The sequence below is a fragment of the Danio rerio genome, chromosome 11, assembly GCF_052040795.2.
Source record: "Danio rerio strain M-AB ecotype USA chromosome 11, GRCz13ab, whole genome shotgun sequence".
Classification (NCBI taxonomy): domain Eukaryota; kingdom Metazoa; phylum Chordata; class Actinopteri; order Cypriniformes; family Danionidae; genus Danio; species Danio rerio.
The window spans coordinates 31102501-31127521 of NC_141031.1; the positions used below are offsets into that span (position 1 = coordinate 31102501).

General features: G+C 36.2%; 1 protein-coding gene across 2 annotated transcripts in view; it reads left to right on the forward strand.

The window, feature by feature from the left end:
- lrrc38b (leucine rich repeat containing 38b) overlaps positions 1-24468 on the forward strand; it is a 78992-nt gene extending 54524 nt beyond the window's left edge. Inside the window, exons 8-10 of one of the 2 annotated variants that reach the window (XM_087272905.1) lie at positions 16601-21341; positions 21625-21750; positions 22722-24468. In XM_087272905.1, coding sequence (XP_087129031.1) covers positions 16601-16848 — 248 coding nt within the window. In that variant the 3' untranslated portion in view covers positions 16849-21341; positions 21625-21750; positions 22722-24468. 2 annotated transcript variants of the gene reach the window in all.
- Positions 24469-25021: the final 553 nt, after the last annotated feature.

Consider the following 25021-nt stretch of genomic DNA (forward strand, 5'->3'; position numbering starts at 1 on the left):
AAATAACATATATCCTCTAATTCAAGACATTTGACTCTAAGCCACGAATTTGTGAAGTAAAACATTGTCATGAAATAAACCATTTTGGCCTTAAAAAATCGTTCAGAATGAGCTTAGATGAAGAATTTCAGCATGCTTTTTTTGTATCACTCATGAACCTTCAGTTTTGAGAATGAATGTTATGTATTATTAAAAAATGTAAAGAAATAGCCTCAGGTATATAACAGGGTCAGGTTAAATGTTAAAAACTGACAGAATCAGGTTTACTCCATGTAGCGGAAACATATTTCGGTTGAAAGGTCAGAGTAAATCTGCGTGATTAATCAGTTCTCCTGGACGCGTGTTAGACAGAAGACTATCTTCTGACACTCAGGAGAGCGAGCCTGACACAGTCTAGGCACAGCTTGTCTCAGATCTTCTCATTAAAAGCAGGCGAGTGTGATAGTTTTCCTCTGGGCCTCTTAACGCTATCCAGCAATCTGACCGCTTTGAGTGTTCACAGCTCTGCTTTCAGCCGACCGTGTGAAAATACTACCTATTTTACAGTGTTCACAGTGTTAAGATGTACCTGAGGTTAAATGTACTTTGTACCTGAAATCTTTTAGCCTAAAAATGCACTAAATCGTTCAGTATGTTTTATAGTTCATCTAAAAGACTGACATGATAATTATTACTGTATTATTTTTTCAAAAACACCACATTTGTGTGCTTAGTTATATATTTAAATATAAACGTATTAAGTACATGGTGTCATTATTTATGGTCACACTTTATTTTGATGGTCCATTTGTTGAATTTAAGTTACATTGCATCTACGTGCCAACTAATTCTCATTACATTATAAGTAGACTGTTAGGTTGGGGTTAGGGTTAGGATTAGTGTAAGTTGACATGTACTTGCAAAGTTTCCTATAGTCAGTTAAATGTCTGTTGAAGCAGCAGTATCAGCATATATTAAGCAGACAGTCTACTAATAATGGTCCACTCAACTGGACCATCAAAATAAAGTTACATTATTTATTTTTGGAGTGGTAGGACATATTTGCAATTTTTCTCGTATCCTTCACTTTCTGTATGCAAGTTACTGTATGTACACTACTGTTTAAATGTTTGCCATCTGTCGGGATTTTTAAAATAATTACATTAAAATAATTGTATAATGGTAATATTGTATTATAATGATATTTTATTCAGCTAGAACGCATTAAAATGACCAATAAATTGGGGTATAGGATTTTAAATATAATAAAGATATAATTTATTAAGCAAAGTAGCATTGACACAGCAAAGACATTAATAATATTGCAAAATATTTCAAATAAGTTGAGTTCCTTTGGACTTTCTATTCATCAAAAAGCCCTGGTAAAACATTGGTGGTAATAATAGGATGTTTCTTAATCATCAAAACAGATTTTTGGAAAAAAAAAAACTTTAAGGATTTTTAAAAAAAATTGTAATAATTGTAAAGAAATCTGGCTAGACATCTATCAAACACATTCAAAAACCTGCTGAAAAATGCTTAATGGTAGCATACAATATCATACTTTATAAATATTATACTATGATAAAATACAACACTATAGTTTAGGTACCAATGATCACTATTAACTAGTGGCTTATTAAATACCTATTATTAAGATATTGGCAGTTTCTTAGCACTTATAAATATATTCTGCAGGCCCATAGCCAGCCTGGTGAAAAGGGTTGTTCTTTTTCTACAAATGTGGACCTTTTTGCAATTATTAAAACTAAAAACATATTTATAAGTATTATTTTTTAAATACAAATTTCACATTATATATCATTAAGGGAAAAAGGAATCTGTTAAGGCCTTAAATTAAAAACTGCCTATAAGGCAAAGTAAATTGTCATTTTTTAGGCAAATAACAAACTGGCCATTTGTTAAATTTAAGTTACATTGCATCTACGTGCCAACTAATTCTCATTAGATTATAAGTAGACTGTTAGGTTAGGGTTGGGGTTGGGGTTAGGGGGTGTAAGTTGACATGTACTTGCAAAGTTTCTTATAGTGAGTTAAATGTCTGTTGAAGGAGCAGTATCAACAGATATTAAGCAAACAATCTACTAATACTCAAATGGACCATCAAAATAAAGGCTTATCAATAATAGAACTACTACTACTACTACTAGTAATAATAATAATAATAATAGTAATGATAATCATAATATAATAATAATAATAATAATAATAATAATAATAATAAAAATGATAACAATGTACAGCTTCCTGATTTTTCTAGTACTTTTGAAGTACTTTTGAAAATTCATGGATAACTACAAAAGCATAAATAGTATTAAAATGACTCTTTATGAGCTTCAAAATTAACTTTTAATGTTTTACGCTTTTTTATTGTTTTTTTTTTCAAGAATAAGGTTCAAGATGTAGAATAAAAGTTTCTTGTAAAATGTTTTCCCTAATTTACAACAATACAGTGAAAGATGACTTCACTTATATGATATAGTCAGATTCTTCTCGGTCTTAAGCCTTCTTCAAAGAGTTATTTTCATAATTTATGATGGCATAGCAGTCAAAATTGGACAAATGAGCTCATTTATGAGACAAATTCTGGACCTTTGTCAGTGAGGGGTGGGCCTTTTGAACCACCCAACCCCCCGGCTGTTATGCATAATTTTATTCTACATCCCTAATTCTACCCAATACATGACCCATCTACTACCTTAATAACTGTTAATAAAGTCAGAAGTTAAAGTCATAGTTTATGCTTTATTAATAGCGAGAATTGTACTTTTAAATCAAGTGTGACCAATATATAATATACCATTGATATAAAACTGTGTTTCTAGTACATGTATTTATTTTTTTTGCATTTATTAAACGTCGTTATCAACATTTTCTTTGGCTTAAAAAATGTTCTTCCCCTTTAAATGTTCTAAATAAAATCAAACACTCCCCTTTAAAGGCTCTGAATAATATTAGCTGCTCCACTTTTCAGCTTACTTTTTTATGCTAGGAGAACACACTGACACCTTAGTATCAATCAGACCATCTTCACTAGATCAGTTTCTTTAAATTAACGTAACTCTGCATTCAGAAAACAAACGTTTTTGCAAATTTTACCTGCTCTTCAGCACATGTCAATTCCATCTGCTTACTTTCCTCCTCAAACACATCATATAAATCTCAAACTGTGCTTAAAATCTCCTTGAACCGTGACACACGGTCTGCACCCAAGGACGCATAAATATGATTGAAATTTCAGAAACCTCATTTCCACAAAACGCAGCTCCCATACAGCAGGCCGCCCGTTCGAGTACAGTAACCTGTGACAGAAATAAATCATTTTCGAACCGTAACCAGGTCACGATGAGCCGAGGTCAGGAATATTTCCTGCCACACTGAGTATTGATTAATTCCTCTCTTTCTGAACACAGCCTGTGCTCTCCAGCTCCTCTGAACCAATATAGAAGAAAAAAATGATACCCCGAGCAGGTATATGAGAAGTTTTAAGCAACATTAATCAAGCTGAAGAGATGTGAAAGAACAGGCTCTTAAAGTGCCAAAGGCCAGTGTCTGAAGTTGCAGAGCAGTGAAGCAATGTGAATATAAATACAGGTCATTGATCTCCGTCGCCCTCCAGTGAGTTATACTGACACTAACACACATGTGAATGTCATATATACTATGCAAGCTCACATTTCACACTCGCTTTTCAATCTGATGTGAAAATCAATACGTTCACATGCAGTCTCTTTTTTTAGACATGAAGAGGAAAATCATATTTAAAAAGCCCCATATTATGCATTATAAAAGGTCATATTTTGGTTTTGGGGGTCTCCAAAAACAGTCTGATATGCATGCAAGGTCAAAAAAACTCTTCCATTGTCTTATAATATGCATTTGTTTTTACCTAATTATCCCAACGACTCCTATATGATCTGTTCAGCCTTCATTTGTTCACAAACCCCTCCTTAGCACGATGCTAATCTGCGCTGATTGGTTTGATGACCCAGTCTGTTGTGATTGGTCAACTGCGTTCAGCTTGAGACAGAGAAAAATGCCCACCGCGGCTTAGCAGCAATTTTAAAGTAGTCAGAGTGCAGAGAGTATGTGTGAGCTCACCTGCCAACACACACCGAGTCTCCCGTATTTCAAACCCATCTCCCGCCACCCTCCCGTTTTGTTATTTGTCCTGGAAAACTCCCATAATTTCTGATCCTTCCTTTAACAAACGGCCGATGAATCCCCCGTTATAAATATGTAGATTGCTGAAGCACTTGTCCGAAAAATGAGGGGAACACAGCACAAGGCTGGGGCTATAATGCTGAGGTATTTTTGCAAAAATAAACTTCAACGACTGATTCTTCACAGCTTTATATTTGGGTAGGGAAAATAGGACTCTCCCTCACACTTCAGAGCACAGCATCTCCGTGACATGATGTTTGTGGGCGGGGCCGGGGGTTTCAATTTTCCCGGGTCTGCATGCGCAACTAATGGACGGGGCTTGAGTTCTGTATCAACGTCACGTCGACACGGGCAAAGATGCGTTACATCGGTGATTCATTTGAACCTTTATGAGTCGACTTTTTTTATAGATGAATCAGTGAGTGAATAGCAGTGGGACGGGGGGCGATTAGGTGCCAGGTCAGAGTCACGATGGCAGGCCAGATTGACCGTCAGGCCACAGGTGCCCCCTTTGGCCAGTCCACCCCTGCCAACCATTTTTAGGGGATGAGCAAATCGTACTAAATTGTATGAATAAGAGGATACAAATTCATCGAGTTATGTTGCTTTCACATCTGTGATTCGGTTCATTTGGTCCGGCCAAGGACAACAAATGATAGATTGTAGCAATTTTCTACTGTTTTTGGGTCCTTTTCACACCACACTGATTGCCTTGGTCCAAACCAGTTGAAAAGAACCAAAATGCAGTCATATGACAAAATCCACATCACTCATTGGCCAGGTGTTATTGAACGTATTTCTTAAACTGCTTTTCGCTTGCGGGAGTATGCCACTGGAACTGTGAACAAGTGAACAAGCCGACAGAAACAAATTTATATGGAGGGATGACTGCGCTGGCTGATTGTATCCCTGGTCATAGTATACTATATAGCTTGCATACATCGCTTTAGACAAACTATACACATACATATACATGAGAATGAAGCATGGCTGCGGCTGGAAAACAATGTTTTAATGCATTGCAAACAGTGAAGACGCATCGCAAGTCATTTCAGGAGGAGACGTGAATTAATTTAGCTAAATTGTGGCATGGTCTTCTTATAGGTAATGTTTTTCCCCCTCTCTCTGTTTAAAATTGTTAGTAAAGCATTGTCAACAAATATTTTTTCCTCCACACCACATTAGATGAGACAGTACATCAGACTACGGCAGCTGGATTAATCCTAAAGGAGCATTACTTTTTGCAGTTGGGTCTGTTTTAGTTCGGATCATGTTCTCACCACAAACGAACCGCTATAGGGTTGTTTGAAAGCGTACCGTTTTTAGCCGCTAAGGGTTTTTTCACACCTGCCTTATTTAGTTTGGTTGAATCGCACTAAAGTTAATTTTCCCTCTTGGTGCGGTTCGTTTGGGCAGGTGTAAATGTGGCCATCTCACTCAAGTATGCACCAAAAGAGGACCAAAAAACCATATCAAGACCTCCTTATATTTGAGAATATTTGTTGACAGCACTTTACCAACAATTTTAAGCAGAGAGAGAGAGGGGGAAAAACTACCTGACAGATCGCTGCTAATATTTCTGGAAGATGACCATGTCACAGTTTAGCTAAATCAGCTCCTGAAGTGACTTGCGATGCGCCTTCGCCATTTGCAAAGCATTAAAACATTGTTTTCCAGCCGCACTTCATTCTTGAAATGTATAGTTTGTCTAAAGTGATGTATACAAACTATATAGTATACTAGCCAGCGCAGTCATCCCTCCACAGTAAAAAGCAACATTTTGTGTCTGCTATTTACTTGCGGGTGTTCCATTGGCATTTTCCCACATGTTAATTCTGACCAATTGAAAAGCAGTTTAGGAAATACATTCAATAACATCGGGCCAATGAGTGATGTGGATTTTGTCACATGACTGCATTTTGTGTCTTTTTTTGGCCCAAGCAATCAGTGTGGTGTGAAAAGGACCCAAACATGCTAGAAAAATACTACAATGTATCATTTGTTGCCCTCGGTCAGGACCAAATGAACCGAACGACAGATATAAAAGCACCCTTAAATCAAAAAATAATGAATTGCTGTGAAATAGCGTTGTTTTATTCCACAACACTGACTACGATCACTGAATTTATTTGATTAAATTACTACATTTTTAAAAAACGATTCACTATTCAGATGCTGTAGTAGCACACAAAGGACATCTGAGGTCACACCAGGGTAATGCTTAATGAAAAGCATAAACTTAAACACATTTTTTATTGTTGGTCAGTTAGTTATCATGCTTGGAGTGAACAGGCCTTTAACAATGCAAACCTTTAAAAACAGGATTCAAAGTGAATGTTTTTAAAAACAATTATTTAATATAACAATTTTAAAAATAATAATGTAACAATAATAAAATGTCTGTCTCAACTGCAAAACAGGTATTTTTTTAAAAAGTGAGGCCGTGTTCAGTCTACAGACATGTACTGTACTTGACAACCGAAAATGTTTAAATATATTTGAAATTCTGCTATGGTTTTTAGTATGCTTTTAGACTGGCTAGCTTAATTATTTGTCAATTCAGAAATATAATTGAAATAAAAACAATTCCTAAATATCTAATCCTTTAATTATATTTTTGATAATTAAATACAGCAGAAACTTGTTTATTTTGTGCATCACACTGATTTTAATAACTATGCAGCACTGCAGTGTTTTCCACTGTTTACGATTAGCTCCAGCATCATTCATCCTCCCACCTGCTCTGAGCTCGGCTTCCCCCAGTCCTTCCACCTGTGAGTTAATCAGATCAACATTTTCTGCCTGGTACCTGCAGGAAATTTACTGCAAGTGTTTATCTTGGAAGCTTGCCATTTTTCACCAAAACAGGCCTACACTATGGAAAAAGTTATTGTTTTAGTTTTTGCTTAAGGGGATTGTTGAAAAATGAAAATTCGCTCACTATTTACTCGCACCCGAGTGGTTTCAAAACTTTCATTTTTTATTTTTCCGTTAGATAAAGATATTTTGAAGAATGTTGGAGACCGTTAATATCATAGAAGATAAAAAATGATTACAAGTTAATTATAGTTTTGCTTTTTAAATTAGTTTTTTATCTCAATACTATTTAAACATTTGTTATACATCTCTCTTTTGTTTTAGTTTGTTTTAGTTTGTTTTTTGTTATTGTTTGTTTAGTTAATGGTTTTGTTAGTTTTAGTTTAGTTTGTATTTTGTAAACACATTTCTATGTAGTTTTTATATATTTAATTTCATTCATTCATTTTCTTGTCGGCTTAGTCACTTTATTAGTTCGGGGTCGCCACAGCGGAATGAACCGCCAACTTATCCAGCAAGTTTTTACACAGCGGATGCCCTTCCAGCCGCAACCCTTCTCTGGGAAACATCCACACACACATTCACACACACACACACACTCATACACTACGGACAATTTAGCCTACCCAATTCACCTGTACCGCATGTCTTTGGACTGTGGGGGAGACCAGAGCAACCGGAGGAAACCTACGCGAAGGCAGGGGACATGCAAACTCCACACAGAAACGTCGACTGAGCCGAGGTTCGAACCAGTGACCTTCTTGCTGTGAGGCAACAGCTATTGCGCCACTGCCTCGCCTATTTAATTTCAGTTTCTAGTAATTTTAGCATATCAGAATGAACATATTAATGCTAATTAACACATCCAATGTGGACCAAAGCAAAAAAAAAAAAAAAAATACACGCTTTATGTTTATATACATAAAAAAGTAATATATAAAATAAAGTATAATATATGAGCAATATCACAGGAGTAGCAGTGCGATATAGCTTCAAACATAACCATAAACACTACAAGACTATGGTATAAATGACTAAACTAGACTTACACAAGTTCTAAGAAAGTCACTTACCAGTTTTATAATGATTTGATCAGCTGTAGTTTGAAATTATGCTGAGTTTTTCCTCCTCTAAGGGTTTATTATGTGGTCTCTCTCGCTATGTTGTCTCCCAACTGTCTTTGCTCTGCTTATGTCAGGTTTAGACAGCATGATTTTAGCCCTGATTTTGACTCACTGACAGGAGAGGGAGGCTGGGGGAGAAGTTAAAAACGCTCCTTTTCAGTTTATTTGGACCCAAGAAATGGAGGAAAAACTAATGTAAATTTGGCAGGAGCACTTCTATCTGTTTGACGTGTCATGAGAGCAATAAAACAACTTGGTCAAAAAAGAAAGTTGAGGAGAAATTGCTATTTCCCTTCAAACCCAGGGGAGCAAATATGTACATGTTCTACCCTATTAAAGGCTTCTTTCTCATTATGTAGATAATGAGAAAAGATATACTACATGTTTTTGGTTGTAAGACGTAGTTTGGATGAAGTTGTCGGCGATTCTTCCTATTGTAAAGTCATGCAATGTGAAAGCCCCTGTCGCCGATCTATCTTGCAGTGTAAACAAAGCAGCGACAAAACGCTAGCCCAGATTGTCATGCAGTGTGAAAACATCTGTGACATGATTACTTTGAAAATCATGCAGTCTGAACTCTGCATTAGTATGACAGGCTAATGGATGCCGACGTGCTGTATCTCTGAAATTATAAATATTTAAAATAGGCACTGTCCTTATAAATAAACTGCATAGTTGCAGTCTAAACTACATTCTTGCCTAAAAAAAGCCTCAAAATTATATTATGCTGTCCAACAGCTGCAATATTTGTCAAACTAGTGAAATGTTATAGTGAGTATTGATCTGCTGTCACTCTATGTGGGCAGAGCAATACACAATGATGTAGAGGCTGTATGAGTGCTGTTATCGCAGAATATGGCACAGCTGAATAAAGTCCCCCTAAATTCTTAGCCCTCTTTATTTTTTTCCCCTAAGTTCTGTTTACTGGAAACACAGACTCACTGTGTGTGTTTGGCTGTTTATTTAAACAGTCACAGGTCACATTTTCCATCACAGAATGAGTGCTCATTAAATCTCTATTTCTAATTATCATTTTGTTTCAGTTCGTTTTCAGTGATTTTTAGTTTTGTTTAGTTTTTCATTTATTGTATTTTTTATGTTGTATTTCAGTTAACTAACTGTTTTTGTTGACCACCAGTTTAAGTCTAGTTTTAGTTCACTAAAAGGACCATGTTTCAAACATATATCAAAATATCTTTTTTTTTTGTGTTCAACAGAATAAATAAACTCAAACAAGCTTGGAACAAGGCAGTGATTAAATTATATATTTAAAAAACACTATAAAATTATTAGCCCCTTTTAAGCTATATATTGTTTCACTGGTCTACAGAACAAACTGTCATTATACAATAACTTTTCTATTTAACCTAGCTAGCCAGGTTAACCTAATTAACCTAGTAAAATATTATTTACTGTCATCATGGCAAAGCAAATAAATAAATAAATAAAAAAGTTATCAGAAACAAATGTGGAAAGAGTTATTAGTCAAAGAAAAAGAATTATCAGAAAGGAGTTATTAAAACTATTATGTTTAGAAATGTGTTAAAAAAACCTCTGCTCTCCATTAAACAGAAATTGGGGGGAAATAAACAGGGGGGGCAAAGAATGTTTTATTTCAGTTAACAAAATTTCTTTGTTGACCAACAGTTTAAGTTTTAGTTCACTAAAAGTACCATGTTTCAAACATTTTTCAAAATATCTTTTTTTGTGTTCAACAGAATAAATAAACTTAAACAAGCTTGGAACAGGTAGGCAGTGATAAATAATGACTTAATTTTGGGGTAAATGTCCCTTTCCTATCTCTTATCAGCCAGTAAAAACACATGCTCTGTAATACCGAAGCTCTGTTCAACAGGAGCATTGAGCATCATGTCAGTGTTAGAGACAGAGGTCACAGAGGACTAGTGACTAATGGCAGCAGGGCAGATCTCAGACTAATGTTGTCCTGTGAATAATATCCTGACAGCTTCAAGGTCTGTGCAGCGGATCAGTCATCAGCGGCTGTGGTTACCAGTCAACATGTTTCCTTTCGCAAATGATCGTTTGTAAACAGAGTTGCTAGAAAATAAAGTGAGCTTCAGTGTCATAATAAAAGCGCATAGCTCTGGCTGGTGTCAGGACTGAGGCAGAGGCCAATAATTAACATGTCTTCGTAGACTTTAATAGTTGTCAGTTTAAAACACAATCTAAAACATCCGGCTGTGAATGTGACAGCATATTAATGGCTGCATTTTATAATGTTTTTATATACAGTGAAATCACAGTTTTCATCTCACTTTTAATCTCAGTTAACTTCAAAGCTATTATGGTAGATTGAAGTCCTATTTGTGACAGTCAACCAGTACTTCATAAGAAATAACAGTGAAAACATGGATCATTCATTTTTACATTATAAGCATCCCTTTAAAACTTAAACAAGTGCCTAAGCCCACAACATATTTTGTCATCAGCACACAACCAGATTGTTCTATGCACTAGTATATAACTTATTTACACACTTTTGCCCATAGGATGTCAACAATGAACCAGGCCATTGTTTCAGTTGGAAACAGATTTGTTACCACACTCAAAAAAGGTTTTTGCTGCTTGTTCAAACTACTTAAATGAGTTAAACCACACAATTCTAGAATTCTTTTGGGGAAAGATGTTTTTTATGTTCGATCCACTTAAATTAGCTATATTAACTTAATTGATTTGTGTTAGGACAATGTGAATGAATTGTGTGGAACCCTGCATTTCTTTACAGTGCAAGCATTGCAAGAAAAGTATCATCGATATTGATACCAATTCTTCAATGAAAAATTGTATAGTGCTTTTTTTTAAAACCACCTTTACTATTATTATTAAATTAAATATACATCAGGCGATGCAGTGGCGCAGTAGGTAGTGCTGTCGCCTCATAGCAAGAAGGTCACTGGTTCGAGCCTTGGCTGGGTCAGTTGGCGTTTCTGTGTGGAGTTTGCATGTTCTCCCTGTGTTTGCATGGGTTTCCTCCGGGTGCTCCGGTTTCCCCTACAGTCCAAAGACATATGATACAGGTGAACTGGGTAAGCTAAAACTGTCCATAGTGTATGAGTGTGAATGAGTGTGTGTGTGGATGTTTCCCAGAGATGTGTTGCGGCTGGAAGGGCATCCGCCGCATAAAAACGTAGTGAATAAGTTGGCGGTTCATTCCGCTTTGGCGACCCCGAATCAATAAAGGAACTAAGCCGAAAAGAAAATGAATGAAAATATACATCATTTCTTTTTACATTTATTAAAATGATAGAACGTTATTAATTGCACCAAAATTTATTATATACAATATATAACAAAAAATAACACAATGCACAAACTTTGTATAATAAAAACTAAATCTACATTACTTAATGTTTTTTTTATGAAAATGACTGTTGATAATTTACTATTAAGCCTGTTTTTCTTTGACTGATCAGTGGTGTACTTTTTTATGACAAGTCACATGAAGCCTCACCATTATAACTCGGAGTAAAATAACTACAAATTATGCTTCTTTTTTGTTCTGTCATGATGACCACAGCCACACACTTGAGTTTTAAAACATGTGCTGGGTGTGTACTGTGCTTTTAAAGTGAAACACTGAACCATTAGCGGAATACAGCGGAAGAATATAATAGTTCCCATATTCCAGCATATGTTTTACGCAGCAAATGTCCTTCCAGCTGCAACCCATCACTGGGCAACACCCATACACTCTCATTCATGGTTGGATGGGTACACACACTACAGACAATTTTAGCTTACCTAATTCCCCTATAGCGCATGTCTTTGGACTTGTGGGGATAACCGGAGCATGCGAAGGAAAAATCCACACGAATGCGGGGAGAACATGAAAACCCCACACAAAAATGCCAACTAACCCAGCTGAGGCTTAAACCAGTGACCTTTTGCGGTGGGGCGACAGCACTTCCTACTGTGCCACCACGTCACCACCACTATCATTATTAACATTATTAAGATGTTAAAATCAGTGATCACTCATTAAGAAAAAAATACTATTTAAGGATCGATCCTTTTGATACATTGGCAGTATCAACAATATCGATACTTTAGGATCGATCACCTCTCCCCAACAATACAGAAGAGACAACTAAAGATCACAAAAATAATAGACACTGGTGTTGACAAATGTTCAAACGATGTCCACTTTTTATAATGAGTTAGAAAACTTTCTTCAAACTTTTACAATATATACACTTACTGGCCACTTTATTAGGTACACCTGTCCAACTGCTCGTTATTGCAAATTTCTAATCAGCCAATCTCATGGCGGCAACATGGCATGTAGACGTGGACAAGACGATCTGCTGCAGTTCAAACTGAGTATCAGAATGGGGAGGAAAGGGGATATAAGTGACTTTAAATGTTGCAGGGTTGTTGGTACAAGACAAGCTGGTCTGAGTATTTCAGAAACTGCTGATCTACTGGGATTTTCATGCACAACCATCTCTAGGGTTTAGAGAATGGTCTAACAAAATGAAGATATCCAGTAAGTGGCAGTTCTGTGGGTTCAAAGGCCATGTTGATGCCAGAGGTCAGAGGAGAATGGCCAGACTAGTTCCAGCTGATAGAAAGGCAACAGTAAGTCAAATAACCACTCGTTACAACCAAGGTATGCAGAAGAGCATTCCTGAACAAACAACACGTCCAGCCTTGAGGCAGATGGGCTACAGCAGCAGAATATCACACCGGGTGCCACTCCTGTCATCTAAGATCAGTAAACTGAGGCTACAGTTTGCACAGACTCACCAAAATATGACAATAGAAGAGTGGAGAAACGTTGCCTGGTCTGATGAGTCTTGTTTTCTGTTGCAACATTTGGATGGTGGTCAGAATTTGGTGTCAATAACATGAAAGCATGGATCCATCCTGCAGTGTATCAACGATTCAAGCTGCTGCTGGTGGTGTAATGGTGTGGGGATATTTTCTTGGCACACTTTGAGCCCATTTGTACCAATTGAGCATCATGTCAATGCCACAGCCTACCTGAGGATTGTAGTTGACCATGTCCATCCCTTTATGACCAGTGTGCCCATCTTCTGATGGCTACTTCCAGCAGGATAATGCACCATGTCATAAAGCACAAACCATCTCAGATTGGTTTCTTGAAAATGACAATGAGTTCACTGTACTCAAATGTCCTCCACAGTCACCAGATCCTCAATCCAATAGAACACCTTTGGGATGTGGTGAAACGGGAGATACACATCATAGGTGTGCAGCCGACAAATCTGCAGCAACTGTGTGAAATAATCTCTGAGGATTATTTCCAGTACCTTGTTGAAGCTATGCCACAGAGGATTAAGGCAGTTCTGAAGGCAAAAGGGGGTCCAACCTAGTGCTAGTTAGGTGTACCTCATAAAGTGTTGGCGGTGTACTTTATAACACTGTTTAAAATGAGTGATTTAAGTGCACGTGTGTTAAGTGTTTGTGTTTGTGCATGCTGCTATGACTTTTATGTGTTGCCCACTACTGTAATATATCTTCTAGGTGAAAATGACCTTATTTGCAGTTTGATTAAAATTCATAGGAACATAGTAATATTCTGTAAGATATGAAGTCATATAAATTGCTTGCAGTGTCTTACAGTACACAGCAAGTGAAAATGAGAGAAGCTAGATTCACACTTGTGCCGTTGTGCAGCTATCCCACACAAACTGTGAGTTTGCTCTGGATATAGTTACATCTCCCACACAGCCTCGCGCTCCACTGCATCAGATGACCTGGCTGTTAAAAGCAATGAAAGCGAACATGTCATCGCTCCTATTCTTCAGTGAGACTGCACGTTCTCACTGCTAGAGAGAAAATCACCCAAAGAACCCATTGCTTGTTGTATCATCTTCCGATCTTATGAAATACTCCTGCTGTTTTATTTCTTGCGTGCAAGCGTTCAGCCATAGAGAAAAACAAGCAGCCTTGATATCATCCTCAGAACTCATTTACTTTGCTTTCTTATTTCTTTGTATTTTCTGCTCATTTAAATGCCTTTTTCCGCCGTTAGGTTCCTCAGTGTAAACTCTAATCGCACTCTTATTAACATCTACTCACATACAAATATATCATTTACATTCCTATAATGGCAGTTGATTATATTTCTCTGCACAGCTGATATTCCTCTTGGTGGATTTCATAATGATGTGCAGTATATATGCCCGAGTCTTATATGCCCTTGATTCAGTGTCATTAACACACAGCAGTGAATCAGCAGGGTGTGTGTGTGTTTTTTTTTCACTTTTAAATGAGTGAGTGCTGACAATCAGCCTCCTGTCTTGGTCAAACTGTGGCATAAATAAAAAAGAGCTATTTTAGGCCGTCTCATAAGCCCCCTGCCATTTCCTTTCCATCTGTAAATTCAAAAGTCTTGAAATAAGTCCAGGGATTCCATTTGGGCAGGCTGATCTGAATGGTCATACAGTGCAATTGCCCAGTCCAGTTTGATGTAGACTAATAAAGCTGGACTATTATAGTCATTACGCTGTTTTCTAAGTTATATATTTAGTCCAGTGATGTAATATAATGTCAGATAATCAGACAACATAAACTTGTAGTAAATGGCTTATAGTGGAGAGCACAATACTGGAAAAACTGGATATCGCAATATTTTTTTTCTTGCGAATAAATATTGCGACTTGAATGCATTTTCACAAGATGGCCTTTGCTTTGTTTCTTTTTAGTCAAAATATCATGGTCGAAATGTTGTTTTGTTTTCACCTTTAGAATAAATTTTTCCAAAAAACAAGCCAAATTATCTGTCAATGGGGTAAATTAAATTATCTTGTATTTGCTTTGAAATGCAGATATTTGAACAATAACAACAACAACAAAAACAAGACAAAGATTTTACATTTTTTCCTGCATAAATATTTAAATATTTAATCTTTGTTATACTTCCAAACATCATTGTGATTCTACAAACCAGATTTGTTCAGTGGTTCCTGGTCATTGAGAATTCAGGCTCAACATTGCATATTTTATGATGTGACAATTGCAGATCGATTTTGAAAAGATATATTGTGCAGCCCTAGCTCGCAGCAAAGAGTGTGAGTGGTACAGACCCTTTTGTAAGGGTACATAGCACAACAGTGCAGTACTAATAGTGTGGAGCAAGACTCGCTGCTGAATGCTATTGGTTTACTGAGATTTGTCTCCTGAGCGTGCAACAAGCCAAGGAAACAACAACATTGAAAGTGCAATTTTTAAATACACAGCTGAGATATCACATAATAAAATAACAGTGCAGCAATTAAACATACAAGCTAGTTTTCTTGTGAAAAACAGCCACATGCAAATAAGCTAGAATAGGATCTGTGGAAGAATGGAGATTTGTCCTCCATTGTTGTTTACAGGACCATTGACATGTTGCATCTAAAATGTACACACGTAGTCAGTGAATGCACTTGTTAGTTCTGAAAGAGTAAAGTGCACCACACTGCCTTTTTATTGACTTTAGTAAGGAGCAGTGACTTCTGCCTTTTATGTTATTAGACAACCACTCTATCAATGGTTTTTATGCTTGAATTAATGACATTGGGACTTCATGCGATACTCACTGCATTCCTCTGTAATTGTAGTGTATTCTGTGGCTTTGTCTGTGTTTGTTTAAAGTGCCATGTATAGGTGTTTCACTCATATTACACCATGTTAACCCAGTTTTCCGGTTTCAATCTGGATGTAGAGATTTCTTGAAAATGATACGTGTATAAATTCAAAAATGGTAGAATACACAAAATAAAAATTGATTGTTGCCATCTAGATGTAACATTAGTCAGGCAGGTACAGTGGCTGAGTGGTTAGCACTGTTGACTCACAGCAAGAAGATCGCTGGTTCGAGTTCTGGCTGGGCTAGTTGACATTTCTGTCTGGGGTTTGCATGTTCTCACCGTGTTGGCGTGGATTTCCTCTGGGTGCTCCAGTTTCCCCTACAGTCCAAAGACATGCGGTATGGGTAAATTGATTCAACTAAATTGTCTGTAGCGTATAAGTGTGTGCAAATAAGTGTGTATGGGTTTTTCCCAGTACTGGGTTGCGGCTAGAAGGGCATCCATTGCATAAAACATATGTTGGCATAGTTGGGGATTCATTCTGCTGTGTCAACTTCTGAAATAGACACTAAGCCAGGGGTCACCAAACTTGTTCCTGGAGGGCCGGTGCCCTGCAGATTTTACCTCCAACCCTAATCAAACACACCTGAACAAGCTAATCAAGCTCTTACTTGACATACTTAAAACATCCAGGCTGGTGTGTTGAGGCAAGTTGGAACTAAACCCTGCAGGGACACCGGCCCTCCAGGACCAGGATTGGTGACCTCTGCACTAAGCCAAGGGAAAATGAATGAAAGAGTACAAGCAGTAAATTGTTGGCTGCAGTTTACTTGTTGGCCACTGGTGTTGCTAAACCTAACTTTTATGAATTCTACACTTAACCCCATAATCAAAACTGTACTAAAAACTAAACTGTACTTTGTGCTTCTTACACAGGTATAGATGGTATGGAGTGCTCTTTGCCCACGGATGGACGCCGCGTGCCTCTAAGCCAACTCTCCCAGGACAGTTTTCGGGAGTGCCAGATCACCCTCACTCTCACCGATTTCCTCATCATCATCTTCTCGGGCATCTCCGTCTCTGTGGCCGCCATCATGGCCAGCTTCTTCCTGGCATCCACCGTCCACTGTTTCCAGCGCTGGAGCAAGGGCACTAAAGGAGATGAGGAGGAAAGTGAAGAATGAGGCATGAGAATGACCTTCAGTGTGATTCAGAGCTGCCAGATCTTGACACGAGTTCAACAAACAGCACGAGTGAACGGACACCAGGTAGAACTTGAGCAGAAATAGCCTGAGTGCTAATAAATATGGACGCGGTTCCCTCACAATCAAAGGATAGCAAGCCTTAGTATGCACAACTTCCAGGGATTTACGTGTTAAAGGAAATTCCTCGAGATCTTGTCCTGCAGTATAGAGTTCTCAGTGTTGTTGTCTGTAGAGTTTCTTCCTTTGTGTAGTCAATATAAAGTTAGCGAATTAAACCGTGCTACTTGTTGATTGTGCCAAATTATCACAGGTAGGCAGCGATGGTTCAGACGAGCGCTGATGATGAAGAACAGCTATATGAAGTCATGCAAGGTGAGTCAGAAGTCAAACGATTCAGCTTTATCCAGCCAAGTGTACGAGACGGAAGCCATTTTCCTTCCATTTTAACAGGAATATGAGCTAAGAGAGATTTCAGAAAGCCTCGCCTGAGATTAAAAGTTTAGAATAGAGCTTCTTGTGAACAGTCGTGTCAAATGCCGCACTTTAAAATGGTCCTACCTAAGTTAGACTGGCCCTCAAACCACTAGGTTACACTGGTTCTGTCCAGATCTGCCAAAGAACGCTTCGACTGAGGGTTTTCAAATATAGATTTATTTTTCTTTAAAGAAAGTCTGTGATCTTAGCAAAGATTGCATTTATTTCGTGTAATTATGGTAATACTCACATATTTACCCTTAATGTGACAAAAGACAATATCTATGAGATGGAAATAACTACATACTACAGATGTCATTGTATTATTCATGTCTTAAAGGTGTATTTGAATAAGATATACAGTAGGCCCAAAATATATTTTGACATTGGAAGTCAAGTGTGCGCATTGCCATTGTCAATACGTAACAAAAAATCAACACATTAAAGGTGCTGTATGTAAGTTTTTGACTCTTGACGCATAAAACGCCACAATATGTTTGAAGATATTTAAAAAAACATGCCAAGTTAACATACTTGTTTATCTGAAAAGCAATGCTGAAGTCAGTTGTCTGTTACGTTCCGAAACGGAGCCTTTTTTTGTTTGGGAGGGGGGGGGGGGGGTTAAACCTGCCCACTGCCACTTTAGCCAATCGTATTTCAGCACCCGGGGTTCTCTCGATGAAAAACAAAATATGACATGTAGACGCATGAGATGCAGATTCAGAGTTCCACATTAGGTTATTAATTAGCAAATAATATAAATATTACGATCGTAAACATGTTACATTGTAACCCCGTATACACTCACAAAATGGTAAGGTTTATAATTTAAAGAATACATATCAAACCACTTTAATATTATTAAATGTGTGTGTTAGTTTTGAGTCACAGATCTGATATTTTCAAGATCTGAGTTGAACTATCTGCTGCTGCTTTCAGTAGTATAGCAATAAATGTCATGTACAATGGCATTCAAACACACATTGTTAGCATTTGACCCTGAATAAAGCACATGAGGTGTACCTGAGGTGATCATTGTCAGTTTTCTGTTGTTCACAAGCTGTTTCTAATATATCAATTTGAGCTGTTATTTAGAACTAAAACTCATTCTAATATGGAGAATATTCCTTCTATCGCATGTCATTGCTATTATATAGAACACGATTTAAGACTTATCCTTATTTAGACTGTCCTGTTGGTCCTCAATCTGGCAACCTGCGCTTGTGTTTGTTTTGATCCGGAAATGCAATACCAAGCTCAACCACTGGGATTCAAACTTACATACTGCACCTTTAAATGAAAATGAAATCAAATTAGCTACATAATTGTAACAACAACAAGTTGTTCTCATTGCTGAATTTGTAAGTATGACTTTAATGTCCAAATATATTATTGAGGTCGCTGTATATTTATGTGTCTTCAGATTGCTGTCTAGTGTCGACTAAAAATAATACAGTGTATAACTAAATGGTATACATTTCTGTTCATAATGTCAATCCCATCAATTCTGTTTATTCCATGAACATAATTCTGTCAGTTGACAAAATAGTGTGGGAAACAATATTCGAATGTCACAAAAAGACATTTGATTGTTTATGGTTTCCTTTACCAAAGCTTGTCAGTATTGCTTCTTTCATATCCTTATTTGAAAGGGCTTCATTCTTAATTATAATTAATTTGTTAAAATATTTGGCACAATTTTAGCAATTATATGCCATTATTTTTAAACATCCTCCTTTCCAGATCCTCTAGATGTGCTATTTTGAGAATATAAAGCTTCCTTTTTTCTTAGACAGGTATCACAACTTCATTTTTGCAGTGCATGAATAATTAAATGGATGTGTGAAATGAAGCAGACAGTGCGCTAGCCTTCAGACATGTTGGGGATGGAGAAAGAAAAAGCATCAGGATTGGAAAGCTGTCTTATTTTATAATCATTTTATTCTACTCACGTATCCTCAGCCATCGTATTTTGTTGGATGTAAGAAGCACGAGCGCATATTAATGTAATGTAAATGTTGTAGTGTCAGGACACGGTTGACCCATATGCACAATCTAATCTTTCAAAGCTAGACTGTAGCATGGTATCATCAGCAGAACTCAAATATTTGCAGCTATAATATTTGTCATATTGAATGACTTCATATGTTTTTTTCCCTCTTCAAATAGCTGTTCATGCAACCAAAAAATCCAATACATTTATCAATATGCGTGTATTTGCAAGTGAAAATGAGGTATTATCTTTAACTATTCTAATTATAATCGAATGTTATAGACATTTACTATGCCATGATTATAGTGTTGTTAACCCAGCCGGCATTTCAACGGTGATTCAACGTTGAATCAACGTCAGATCTATGGTTGGATCAACGTTGAATTACCTTTCGATTTTGCAAATTGGATCAACGTTTATATAGTGACGTTGTTTCACCGTCGGACCACCACCGGTGATTCACCGTTGAAATCACAACGTTGTTTCACTCTTACCTTCTTCATGGGTGAATTGTGGTCGTTTTGTAGACGTTGAATGAAGGTTGAATTACCTTTCGATTTTGCAAATTGGATCAACGTTGATACCGTGACGTTGTTTCACCGTCATACATTTCAACGCAAGTTAAATAGAAATTACATACAATGCAAAGTCCATAAATATAGCAAACAAATTTTTACTAATAAAAAATACACGACACAAATATACAACTTAGCCTGTGTATCAATTTATTTAATACACACCTCATTATTTCATTTATTCTAAATATACAGCAACATTTACAGCATACATTAAAACCATGCAGGTTACTATACATGCTGTACACTCAAATACAGAAAAAGGCATACAATTAAAAAGTCACTTTTTAATTAGGTTTCATGAATTAAAGTTAGTTAATGTTTACTAACATGAACAAAGAACAAATACTTGTACAGCATTTATTAATCATTTAATTAATTGAAATATGTCCCGATGCTATTAAAATCAAAATGTATGCTTGTTAACATCAATGCACTGAGCTGACATGTACTGTACTTTCTTTATATGAAAGATACTTCATTGTTCTTTGTTCATGTTAGTAAATACATTAACACTTACTAATACAACCTTTTTGTAAAGTGTTACCGTCTTCAGAAAGACAGATACTAACTAAATTAAACTAAGTAACTAACCCAGCCGGCACACGACCGACCTTCAACGTTGAAATATGGTTGAAATAAGGTCAGATGTGTTTTGAACGTTGAAATAATGTTGATAGAACGTTTAATGTTGAACGGTTGAAAAACAGCCTGCATATGACAAGGCTTCAACGTTGAAATGTGGTTGAAAATACGTCAGTTGTTGCTTTAATGTTGAAACAATGTTGAATGATAAATGGTTGAAAAAAGTTACAGAAATCCTTGTACAAATCAACGTTGACATTTTTTATCATGGTCTGTATGTTGAATTAACGTCATGGCTTCACCCAATATTCAACATGTTTGGTTACCATGGTATCGGAGGACTCGGCGCACGCGGCCACGCGCAGCGCTTCACTTCACTTAATTACTAACACCTGACCTGCAGTGCAGCAGAATTCAGAGGTAAGCGTGTTTTTAGATGCTTTAATGTTTTATTTACCCCCCGATTTTGTTTTACACACAGTGTATCTTAAATGTGACTTAGTGTATTGTTTCGAATTTTGAAGCATTTAAAACTTTCCAGTTTGGTTTAGTTTGCGCTCCGGTGACGCGCAGCTAACCTCGAGGTAATGTCACATGTTTAACGTTAGTCTAAATGAGCGTTTTTATGGCAAATTCAAAGCGATAAACTCCAAACGCAGTTTAAAGTTACTGAGCAACGTTATAAAACAATATCATTTTTATACGCTGTATCATTAGTGTTATTATTACAAAGTGAACTGCTTTCGTTTCACTGTTGTTGTTGTTTTTGCTTTTAGACATGTAACTTAACGTACTCCAGAGACGCACTCACTTGCACAGCATTGAATGGAAAAGGCTTTGTCCATGTAAGTTTACTTTACCTTTAACTAAGCTATCTGTTAAATCTTCTTGGTGCTTTGGTTGGTGATGTTCTCTTTCTAATCTGTTTGTTTATTGATTGTTAGGCCATGTTGTGATATTATATTGTTATATTGATATTATTATTGTGAAATCATGTTGTGATGTTATACTATGTGACAGTATTGGGGAACAAATATGTATTTAGTGAGAAATTAATGTTTAAATTACACTTTGTATAGTAGCAGATAAGAGGTGTAATGGGTTTTAACTTTCTGGGTTTTCTGGAAGGTCCAGTTGAGGGCATCAAGAACACGCAGATAGCATAAACCTGTGTCAGCCTGGACAGACTGTAGATCTGCTACTCAACGCCAAGGCTTTTGTATGCATGTCTGACTACTACAGTGTTCTTTAAAGGTATTACTGGAGCAAAACAACAGCACCTGTTACAGTGAAATTTGTATTCATAAAAATAGTGATACATGTGTAGCAGGTCCAGTACATGTGATGTCATTGAGAAGTTGTTTTTATTAAATGTCATTAAAACAAATAAATAAACATGCTATTTAAATAAATCTAAATATTAAAAACTTGAGGATTAAGATGAGAAATTAAATGCATCATCTGTCTTGTGAAAAGGGTCTACTTAAGAATTCTGGTGTTTCCCAACTGAAAGGGATAGTTCACTCAAGAATGAAAATTTATTTTATTTTTTACATTTTACTCCCCAAATGGTTTAAAACCATTATGATTTTATTTTGTTGAACACAAAAGAGGCTATTCTGAAAAAAAACTAAAAACCTGTAAACATTGACCTCCATTGTAGAAAAAAATACTATAGAAGTCAATGGTTATAGATTTGCAGCTTTCTTCAAAAAATCTTCTTTTGTGTTCAACGTGGTCAGTAAATGACGACAGAATACAAATTTTAAACTATCCCTTTAATTCTCTGTCCTACATGCAGACTTTTGCAGAAGTGCTACTCCTTCTAGAGTTTTTCTCAACCATATGTCTAAAAAGCTTTAAACAGCTTTTACAGTACATGTAATGCATGGTTTACAACAACCTGTAATTATTAGATGTGTTGAATGTTTCATGGTTCTTTACTGCAGCCTTTGTTAAAAAAAAAAAAAAGAAATTTTTTCGAGGATCTGAAATTTGAATTCTGGAAATGCTGGTACCGGTGGTGGCGAAGGGCTTCCTGACGATATCACACCTAATTCTTCACTTCTCTTAGTTAGGAATATTCAGATGTATGAGTCAAAATTATTGAGTGTGGCGATTATTATAAGACAAATTTTGATTCAATAAAAAATAAATATTTGAATTTCACTTTGTATAATAGCAGATACCAACTTAGTTGTAACCTCGTATTTCATTTATTGCAGGTTTTCTGGAAGCTCCATTTGAGGGCATCAAGGACATACTGATGGCCTAAACCAGTGTCAGCCTAGACAGACAGACATCTATTGCAGTTCTGCTACACAAGACCAAACTCTCTGCTTTTGTATGGATGTCTGACTAGTACAGTGTTCTCTAAAGGTATAACTGGAGCAAAACAACAGCATCCGTTACAGTGAAATTTGTGTTCATAAAAGATAGTGATATATGTGTAACAGGTCCAGTACATTTGTCATAAAGGTTAAATCACAGTAAGTACTGTAAAAATAACTTGTTTGCCTCTGCCACAACAGGTCATGGTGTGTGCATACTGCTCGTAGTAAACACACACGCTGATCTGATGCGGGAGAGATATACGCAAACACATTTGTATTTACTGTTTTGTTTTGCCTCACTAAAGTGTTGTTGGAGCTTGGTATGTTCACAGTTGAAATCACTGAAGTCACATGGAACGTTTTGACAATGTGTTTTGTGCCTTATCTTGACAATTGGGACCATTGCTGTCTGTAGAGGATGAGCATTTAATCTAAAATATTTTAGTTTGTGTTCTGAAGATTAACAGGTCTCTGGGATGACACAAGTAATTAATAACAGAACCTATATGAACACTTAATGTGACATGTAATAGTGAAATTTATTTACTAGGTGAATAGTCCTACATTCACAAATGTGAGCCATTATTATAAGACCCATGTGAACATGCAATTTTTATGATACTAATAATAATGGAATAACAAATTGCTATTACTGTTGTGTTTGTGAGAGAGAATCAAACCATATATTCTACACATTTTCTTGATAATTTACTGAAATATTTGTCTACATGTTCCACTGTCACAGGTGCTCAGTTTTGCTGCAGTAATGCTAAACAAAATAGATGTACTTTATGCAAAAAATATTATAGCATGAGTTTTCACTATTGTGAATGTGAAGCCATTCATTCACAATGAATTGGAATAGCAAACCTCATTATTGATTTTGTAGGATAATCACCTGGTGTTTGAGAAATAAATATGTATTTAACTGCTAAACTGATATAGATGTTTTAGTGTTTTACACTTGATTCTTTGTCCCCAGTGCCATCTTTTACCTCAAGTAATTCTCTCAACCTATAAAACCTTAAACAGATGTAATGTATTTCACTTGTGATTCTTAGTTGTGAGTGATGTTTTTTATTTTTTTTTTTACTGCAGCCACTTTAAAAAGGGTATTTTGTAAACTTTGTAAACAGCATTGTATTTTGGAGACTGTGATGGTTGAAGCGTAGTTTAGTTACTTAGTTTAATTTAGTTAGTATCTGTCTTTCTGAAGACGGTAACACTTTACAAAAAGGTTGTATTAGTAAGTGTTAATGTATTTACTAACATGAACAAAGAACAATGAAGTATCTTTCATATAAAGAAAGTACAGTACATGTCAGCTCAGTGCATTGATGTTAACAAGCATACATTTTGATTTTAATAGCATCGGGACATATTTCAATTAATTAAATGATTAATAAATGCTGTACAAGTATTTGTTCTTTGTTCATGTTAGTAAACATTAACTAACTTTAATTCATGAAACCTAATTAAAAAGTGACTTTTTAATTGTATGCCTTTTTCTGTATTTGAGTGTACAGCATGTATAGTAACCTGCATGGTTTTAATGTATGCTGTAAATGTTGCTGTATATTTAGAATAAATGAAATAATGAGGTGTGTATTAAATAAATTGATACACAGGCTAAGTTGTATATTTGTGTCGTGTATTTTTTATTAGTAAAAATTTGTTTGCTATATTTATGGACTTTGCATTGTATGTAATTTCTATTTAACTTGCGTTGAAATGTATGACGGTGAAACAACGTCACGGTATCAACGTTGATCCAATTTGCAAAATCGAAAGGTAATTCAACCTTCATTCAACGTCTACAAAACGACCACAATTCACCCATGAAGAAGGTAAGAGTGAAACAACGTTGTGATTTCAACGGTGAATCACCGGTGGTGGTCCGACGGTGAAACAACGTCACTATATAAACGTTGATCCAATTTGCAAAATCGAAAGGTAATTCAACGTTGATCCAACCATAGATCTGACGTTGATTCAACGTTGAATCACCGTTGAAATGCCGGCTGGGAAACTACGCTTCAACCATCACAGTCTCCAAAATACAATGCTGTTTACAAAGTTTACAAAATACCCTTTTTAAAGTGGCTGCAGTAAAAAAAAAAATAAAAAACATCACTCACAACTAAGAATCACAAGTGAAATACATTACATCTGTTTAAGGTTTTATAGGTTGA